Raw genomic sequence first — 9,462 nt, 5'->3', positions numbered from 1 at the left:
AATATGTGGAAATTCAACAATACACTCTAAACAACAAGTCAAAGAAGAAATCACAAGGAAAGTCACAAAATACCTTGAGACAAATAGAAACAAAAATTTCCCTGTTTGCACTGCTTTCACTGCATCCCATAAGTTTGGTATGAGGTGCAGTAACTTATGAGGAGCAGTGAAAGCAGTGCGAACAGGGAAATTTATACCTGTGAATGCCTGCCTTAAAAAAGAAGAAAGATTTCAAATCAATAACCTAAAGATGTACTTTAAGAAACCAGAAAAAGTCAATCAAACTAAACCTGAAGATAGCAGAAGGAAGGAAAAAATACAGATTAAAGCAGAAATAAATAAAATAGAGACTAGAAAGACAATAGAGAAAAATCAACAAATCCAAAAGGTGGTTCTTTGAAAAGATCAAGAAAATTGACAAACCTTTAGCTAGACTGACTAAGATCAAAAGAGAGAAGACTCAAATTATTAAAATCAGAAATGAAAATGGAGACATTAAAGCCGATTTTATAGAAATAAAAAGAGTTATAGGGGTCAGCCTGGTGGCATAGCAGTTAAGTTCTCATGTTCCGCTTTGTCAGCCCGAGGTTTGCCAGTTTGGATCCTGGGTGCAGACCTACCCACCGCTTGTCAAGCCATGCTGTGGCAGGCGACCTACATATAAAGTGGAGGAAGATGGGCCTGGATGTTAGCTCAGGGCCAGTCTTCCTCAGCAAAAACAGGAAGATTGGTGGCAGATGTTAGCTCAGGGCTAATCTTCCTCAAAAAAAAAAAAAAAAGAGTTATAAGAGGATAGTATGAACAATTGTACATCAACGAATTGGGTAAACCAATTTGGATAATTTCCAAAATGAAATGGATAAATTCCCAAAACTCACAAACTATCAAAACTGACTCAAGAAGAAATAGAAAATCTATAACCAGTAAGAAGACTGAATTAGTCAACAAAAATATCCAAACAAAGAAAAACCCAGGACCAGATGGATTCACTGGTGAATTATACCAAACATTTAAAGAAGAATTAGCATCAGTCCTTCTCAATATCTTCCAAAAGACTGAAGAGGAGGGAACACCCCCTAACTCATTCTATAAAGTCAGCATTACCCTGATCCCAAAGCCAGACAAAGACATTACAAGAAAAGAAAGTTAACAGACAAATATCCCTTATGAATACGGATGCAGAAATCCTCAAAAAACAAATAGAAATCATTTCAGCAGCATTTTAAATCATTATACACCATGACCAAGCGGGATCTATTCCTAGAATGCAATGATGGTTCCACCTATGAAAATCAACCAAGGTACTACTCAACATTAATGGAATGAAGGGAAAAAAATATGATCACCTCAATTGATGCAGAAAAAGCATCTGACAAAATCCAACACCCTTTCACGATGAAAACACTCAAAAAACTAGGAATAATAGGGAAGTTCCTCAATATGATAAAGCCATATATGGAAAACTCACACCAAACATCATACTCAATGGGGAAAAACTGAAAGCTTTTCTGATAAGATCAGAAACCAGGCAAAGATATCCACATTAGCCACTTCTATTCAACATAGTACTGGCAGTTCTAGCAACTAAGCAAGAAAAAGACATAAAAGGTATCCAAATAGGAAAGAAGTAAATTTCTCTCTGTTCACAGAACATGATCTTATAGATAGAAAACTCTAAAGAAAACACAAAAAACCTGTTAGAACTAATAAATGAATTCATCAAAGTTCCAAGATACAAAATCAACACACAAAAATCAAATTCCTATGCATTAGCAATAAACAATCCTAAATAGAAGTTAAGAAAATAATTCCATTTACAATAGGACCAATAAGAATAAAATACTTAGGGGTGAAATATATTATGATGTACACCTTAAATATATACAATATTATAAACCAATGTTACTACAATTAAAAAAAAAGAAAAGTGGGGCTGGCCCCATGGCCGAGTGGTTAAGTTTGTGTGCTCCGCTGCAGGCAGCCCAGTGTTTCATTGGTTCAAATCCTGGGTGCAGACATGGCGCTGCTCATCAAACCACACTGAGGCAGCATCCCATGTGCCACAACTAGAAGGACCCACAACAAAGAATATACAACTATGTACTGGGGGGCTTTGGGGAGAAAAAGGAAAAAAATAAAATCTTTAAAAAAGAAAAGAAAATACTTAGGGAGCCAGCTGCATGGTGTAGTGGTTGGGTTTGGCATGCTCCACTTTGGCAGCATGAGGTCACAGGTTTGGATCTCCGGCGTGGACCTACACCTTTCATCAACCATGCTGCGGCAGCAACCCTCATATGAAATAGAGGAAGACTGGCACAGATGTTAGCTCAGGGTGAACTTTCCTCAAGCAAAAAACAAGTACTTAGGAATAAATTTAACCAAGGAGGCATAAGACTTGGACACTGAAAACTATAAAACATTGCTGAAAGAAATTAAATAAGACCTAAACAAACAGAAAAACATCTTGCATTCATGGATTGGAAGACTTAATATTATTAAGAAAACACTCTCCAAAGAAATCCCAGATTCAGTGCAATCCTCATCAAAATCCCAACAGTGTTTTATGCAGAAATAGAAAAATCCATCCTAAAATTGACATGAAATTTCAAGGGACACTGAGTAACCAAAACAATCTTGAAAATAAGAACAAAGTTAGAAGACTCACACTTCCCTGATTTCAAAATTTCTTACAAAGCTACAGTAATCAAAACTGTGTGGCACTAGCATAAGGAGAGACACATAGACCAATGGAATAGAGTAGACAGCCCAGAAATACACCTTCACATATATGGTCAACTGACTTTTGACAAGAGTGCCAAGACCATACAATGAGGAAGGACAGCCTTTTCAACAAATGGTGCTGGGAAAACCGGATGTCCATCCACATGCAAAAGAATCATGTGGGACCCTTACTTTACACTACATACAAAAAATAATTGAAAATGAATCAAAGAATTAAATCTAAGACTTAAAATTATCAAACTCTTAGAAGAAAACATAGCAGGAGGTAATGTCAGCAAAATAGCAGAGTAGGACATAGCAGCCTTCTTCCCCCATCACGCAAATTAGACAGCTATATAGAAACATAAATAGAACCCAGGAGAGCTCAAGAGTCCATCAAGAATCTACAGCAACATGGTGGAGCAAAAAAACAGAAAATAACCACCCAGAAAGGAGCACTGGGGAGCTCAGCTTAGCTGAGACGTCTGGGAAGGGCCAGGAACAAAGACGGATGGGGCAGTCCACAGCGGCTGCTCTGCAGAGGACAACAGCAGCTTTCACCACTGAGGAAACCAACAGCCATCCCCACTGTGCACCCCCTGGAGAGGGATTTGGCAATATATTTTTTTCTTAGATACGATACCAAAAGCCTAGGCAAATAAGGAAAAAACAGAAAAACTGGACTTCATCAAAATCTAAAAATTTTGTGTGTCAAAAGACACTATCAAGAGAGTGAAAAGACAACCCACAGAACGGGAGGAAATATTTGCAAATTGTCTGTCTGACAAGGGTCTCCTAAAGAGAATGTGCAAAGAACTCTTACAATTCAATAACCAGATTTGCATTTTAGGAGCAGTGCTCAGCCTGCTGGAAGGAGGGGAGAGCACGGAGCCTGGAGTGCAGTGAGGGGACAGTCACAGTGTCCGGGGAGAGGTGGTGGGGCCTGCACCCGATGGTGGCTGGGGAGGGAAGGAGGGCCTGAGGGATTCGGCTGATGCTGGGGAGGCCGACTCAGGCGGCCAGGGCACTGATTGGCTGTGCGCAGTTTTCGTTTCCGCATACTAGTCAGGCTGGGTGCCAGGACAGGATCTGCCGCTCAGGAAGGAAAAGGAGGGAGATCCTTACTCTTGCCTGGACAGAGTGGCTGGGGATGGGGGAAGTGAAAGTGTCCGCCTGCATAAATAGGCAGCAGACCAGTCCCAGCCCACACACAGACCCCCAACTTGGAGCTGAACCTCTCCCACAGCTCGGGTCTCATCCTCACCCTCGACCACAGTCATGGCTCAGTCGCTGGCTCTGAGCCTCCTTGTCCTGGTCCTGGCCTTCTGCATCCCCTGGACCCAAGGTATCAAGGAGGGAGTTGCCTAGGATGGGGGCAAGGGGCTGGACAGGCCTGGGGGGAGCCTACAAGCAGCCCCTGGCTCACTCTGAATCCCACCCTGCAGGCAGTGACGGAGGGGCACAGGACTGTTGCCTCAGGTACAGCCAGAGGAAGATTCCCCCCAAGGCTGTCCGCAGCTACCGGAAGCAGGAGCCAAGCTTGGGCTGCGCCATCCCGGCTGTCGTGTGAGTGGGCGCCAGGGGGTGGGTGCCGGCTGGCAGCTGAGTGGGGAGGGCACGGTGGGCAAGACTGGACAGGCTTGCTAATGCCCGACCCCCAGGTTCTCACCTCGGAAGCGCTCTCAGCCAGAGCTGTGTGCCGACCCTAAGGAGGCCTGGGTGCAGCAGCTGATGCAGCGTCTGGACAAGCCACCAGCCCGACAGAAACCAGTCCAGGACTGCAAGAAGGATAAGGGGGGCTCCAAGTCTGGCAAGAAGGGAAAGGGCACCAAAGGCTGTAAGAGGTGAGGAAGCTGAAAGGGTGGGGAGGGAAGAGACGGGAACCTCCACCAGCCCCTCACACCCCTCATCTGCTCTCCCAGGACTGAGACTCCGAAAGGACCATAGCCCAGTGCCCAGCCTGGAGCCCAGGAGCCCACACCACCTTACCAGGGCTTTGAGCCCCAATCCAAGGGGCAAGAAGCGGGCCGGAAGAAAGGAAGGACTCGGCCACAGAACAGCCAGCTGGTGCAGACCTCCCTCACCCCTTCTCCTGCAGCACCCTCCCCTTCTGTATTCCCTGCCCTACCCTGCATGGCTGAGCGGCCCACACCGGGCCAGGCCCAGAGAGGCAGAGGAGGGAGAGTCTCCCAGGAAGTGTGAGAGGAGGCAGCAGGACTGTCCCCTCAGAGGAAAGGTCACCCAGGATACTGGACCTGACCCTGCTCCCCACTGCAACCCACCCCTTCCTTATAAATGCAATCTGTACCTTACTGAACAAAGAGCTGTTCCGGCCTCCTACCCGAGCATCTGTTCCTGTGTGTTTGTGTCCACGGGGAAGCCAGTGTCACTACAGCGTGGGGTCACACACTCTGGGGTCCCAGGCAAGAGCTCAGGCTGGCGAATTCTATGTTCTCAACTACCGCGAGAGTCTCCTTGCCTCCCAGGTGCCCACACCTGTGGGCGGTAGAAGGGAGGCTGAGGGGCAGGGTGGGACCTGAGCTGCTCCTGGTCTCTGAGAAATCCCTGCCACTGGGGAGACGGTGACCCAGAGCACACACCTCACTGCCCCACCTCCCCATGGCGCTGCAGCCCTCTGAGACCCTGTTGAGATCCTTTCCCTGACTATGTCCAGCATACCCTCCCTCCCAGCTCTACCAGGGACTGCCTCACCTTTGCTTGGGACCAACTGAATGTGAACCTCCAAGAGGGACCTCCTTGGGAGGGTCCCCAGGAGGGAGGCTGGAGCCCGGACCCGCCTGTAACACAGGCAAACACAAGTTCTACTGAAACCTTCCCCACGCAGAGTTCCAGCCCTGGGAGCCCTTCAGAGCCCCACCCCTCCCAAAGAGCCCAGAGGATTCCCTCGTGCCCCAGTGATCAAGATGATCAACGACCCCTGGAGCTCGGTCTGGCCTCTCCCCTTTGTTTAATGGGGCTGTGCTCTCTGTTCCTATCTGGCCTTCCTGACTCCCTCAGCTGCCTTCCAGTTGGGAAGCCTCCTCCCCTTCCTTTCTTTTCCCTTTCCCCCTGGCAGGGACCCAGGGAATTTTAGCCCCTTTAGTCTCTGGAGGCCAAGGAATAAATCTTGGTGGCAGGTATTTGGAACCCCAGAATTCAGATGCAAATCAGTCTCCTCTCCCAGACGACTCCTGCCTGGCTCTCCCCCACCTCTTCAGCCCTAGAGCAGAGATCCTCCTAGTCCCCCCCCTCCCCTTTGCTCCAGGCAGGGGTAGGGAGGACCGTCAGATGGCACCAGGCCATGTGGGAAAGAACGAACAGATCTTGAGAGGGGGCAGGGAGCGGGAGGAGGCTGCCCCCACCTCTCCTCCCTGGGAGCCTGAGCCTGTCACAGCCCGGACCACTGATCATGAAGTCTTGAAATGTTTGCTGTCTGCTCCTCCTGAGGCCCGTGAACACAGGGCTCCTCCCCACCTATCCTTGTGCAGCAGGTGTGATCTCAGTCTACAAACTCAGGTGTGCAAGAATTCCTGCATCTTAAAATGGCCTTTCGATGAACTCGATTCCTACTCCAAGCCCCTGCGCTGGAGTGCTAGGGAGAAATTCAGCATCAGGCGCTCTTGGGATCCCATTTGCCGAGGACCGTGCAAAGCTCACAGAAATTCAGGCACAGGGGAGACCTCCTACCTGCCCCCACACCATCCCGTCATTGGACAGCAGTCTCATCAACGCTGTGGCCCCTGTGGTCACAGCGGCTAGGACTCTCCAGGTCCTACACTCTCAAACTTAGCTCTGTGCCCCCTTTCAGACACGAGAATTCAGCTGGGAGACACTCTGGGCTTACATCTGGCCACCAGACACCTATCAGAGCCGTCTACTCAGTTCCTGCCATGGCTCCATCAGAGCCAGGGATCACAGCCCAGTGCCCACGCTGGCTGGACCTGGACACCAATCCCTCCCCAGCCTTAAAGAACTCTCTCCAAACACTCCCCCTCTGCAACCCCTCCAGGGCAGAACCTCTTCCCAGGCTTGCTCTGGACTTTCACGAAAGCAGAGAGGCCTCTGACATTAGGATGCCTCTCTCTCAGCCCTGCCAAAACCCTTGCCTGCTCTAAAGAGAAAGGACACACAGGCAGAACAAACAAAACTGTTTCACTGAGCTATCCTTCCACACTTACAGGCCTGCTATTTGCCTCAAGCCCTGCCCTGAGTAGAGATGCAACAGAGTATTTATTCCATCAAGAATGAGTGGCCACTCTCCTTGCCTGCCTTCATCTTTGACAATGTCGTCCTGTTCTTTCTTCTCTCTGTAAGATGCATAATTTTTAAAAACATCAAATAATACATGCTCATGGTTTTAAAAAAATATCAAAAATACCAAAAGGCTTCTTCTGAACAACCATTGCCTACAACTTTTAACTGTTAAGCTGCTTCTTCTAGGAGTTAGTGTCACACATCTAAATACTTCGTACATTCCTCTGTTTCTTGATTTATCTATTTTCAATATTACCAATTGACTGCCTATTATAAAAGGTGGAGATTTAGCTCTCTTACCAACCCTCCCTATCCTCTAAATCTACCACCATATTTAGATCACAGTCAGAATTTACATTGTTATGACCATGTAAATGTTGTTCCCTGCAGAGCAAAGTAGCGTACTGTACTTGCTTTTCCTTGTTACTCACCTATTTGTTTTTCTTCAAAGTTCTAATTGTTCCTCTTCTTTATTTAATACATCTATATCACTATTATTATAGCCTCAATATTTTTCAAATGCTTCGTCATATTAGGATTAAAGACAATATTTAAAATATATGTAATAGAAGAGAATATAGGTGAGTGTGTTAATAACCTTGCGGTAGAAAAGAACTTCTTATACGAGACATAAAACCGTAAGGGAAAAGATAGACACCATTAAATTCAAAGACAAGCAGGAGTTCAGGGTAAAGATGACAAATTAGAAACCTACGTTGAGTTTTACTCCTTCCTGAGCCCCAACTAAAACTACAGCAAATGTTTAAGTGTGTGTATGTGTGTAGAGGCATAAACCCAAAAGGACCCAAATAGGAGGGGAGATAAATGTAACTTTCCAGAATACTTCTGCTTATACAAGTAAATAATTCTGTGAAAATAGGTCTAAAGCATAAAACGAAATTATAAATTTGGAAGACTGCCAATGCCTTGCTCGCTCATAGAGAAAAATATTTCACTGAATAGTAGTATGCCAGTGTTCAAGAGGAACACAATCAATCGCTTCTACTAGAAATGTAAAAGGAAAAGAAAAAAAAATTCTAAAGATCAATCATCCCCCAAACTTACAAAATTATCATCCCCTAAACATGAAAACTCATTGTAATCCCTGGAATCCTGAGTTTTTCTTTGACACTAAAGCATGTCATTGCTTTAAAACTGAGTCATCACTATCTTCTAACAGAAAGTCACCCTCAGGGCATCCAGAAAATTACTAATACCACATTTTAAAATTTGATCGCTATCTCTTCCATGAAATGACAACCCACACACTTATGAAATGGTGGGCCGGCTCCTTCTTATCAGTGTTGCCTCAGAATTGGACGCTTCCTGCTTCTCCTGGGCCACTCCTTGTGAATACTTTAAAGGCCCTTTGATACTAATGTAAAGGACTGACAGGGCTTCTAAGATCTCCCAGAATGACCGCTAACAGAAACATCTGAACAACCTCAGTCGTATGAACCTGAAACTACAGCCAACCTAAGCAACCAGATTATTTTTCTTTCCTTTTATGTGTTTTTCTAAATCTTTAAGATTTTTTTTTCCTTTCAATATGGTTTTTTTTCAAATCACTAAGATTTTGTGTCTGTGTGCTAACGTTGGTTTATAACATTACATAAATTTCTGGTGTACATCATTATATTTCGATTTCTGTGTAGATCACATCATGCTCACCACTAATTACAATCAATCCCCACACACATGTGCCTAATCACTCCTTTTGCCCTCCTTACTCCCCGCTACCCCTCTGCCAACTACCAATCCAATCTCTGTCTCTACGTGACTGTTGTTGTTTTTATCTTCTATTTATGAGTGGGACCATATGGCATTTGACTTTCTCCCTCTGACTTATTTCACTTAGCATAATACCCTCAAGGTCCATCCATGTTGTCACAAATGGCCAGAGTTCATCATTTTTTAATCTGAGTAGTATTCCATTGTGTATATATACCATATCTTCTTAATCCATTCAACCCTTGATGGGCACCTAGGTTGCTTCCAAGTCTTAGCTATTGTGAATAATGCTGTGATGATCACAGAGGTGCAGGTATCTTTATGCTTTCATGTGTTCATGATCTTTGGATAAATACCCAGCAGTGGAATAGCTGGGTCATATGGTAGTGCTCTTCTTAATTTTTTGAGGAATCTCCATACTGTTTTCCATAGTGGCTGCACCAGTTTGCACTCCCACCAACAGTGTATGAGAGTTCTCTTCTCTCCACATCCTCTCCAACACTTATTATTTCCTGTCGTGTTGATTATAGCCATTCTGACAGGTGTGAGTGTATATCTCATTGTAGTTTTGATTCGTATTTCGCTGATAGTGATGCTGAATATCTTTTCATGTGTCTGTTGGCCATCTGTATATCTTCTTTGGAGAAATGTCTGTTCAGACAGTTTGCCCATTTTTGAATTGGGTTAGTTTTTTTGTTGTTGAGATGTATGAGTTCTGTATATATTTTGCATATTAACCCCTTATCAGATATATGG

The 9,462-nt window shown here is 45.1% G+C and overlaps 1 protein-coding gene across 1 annotated transcript; it reads left to right on the top strand.

Annotated features, from left to right (window-relative positions):
* Positions 1-3,639: 3,639 nt before the first annotated feature.
* Positions 3,640-5,066, top strand: LOC106841408 (C-C motif chemokine 21). The gene is made up of 4 exons (XM_014857432.3): positions 3,640-4,066; positions 4,167-4,287; positions 4,383-4,565; positions 4,644-5,066. Exons 1-4 carry the CDS (start codon positions 4,000-4,002, stop codon positions 4,666-4,668), a joined length of 396 nt encoding a protein of 131 aa, XP_014712918.1. The 5' UTR covers positions 3,640-3,999; the 3' UTR covers positions 4,669-5,066.
* The last annotated feature ends 4,396 nt before the right edge of the window (positions 5,067-9,462 follow it).

Source organism: Equus asinus, chromosome 23, assembly GCF_041296235.1.
Source record: "Equus asinus isolate D_3611 breed Donkey chromosome 23, EquAss-T2T_v2, whole genome shotgun sequence".
Classification (NCBI taxonomy): Eukaryota; Metazoa; Chordata; class Mammalia; order Perissodactyla; family Equidae; genus Equus; species Equus asinus.
The sequence above is the reverse complement of the archived record's forward strand: the minus strand, read 5'-3'. Positions and strand labels throughout refer to the sequence as shown.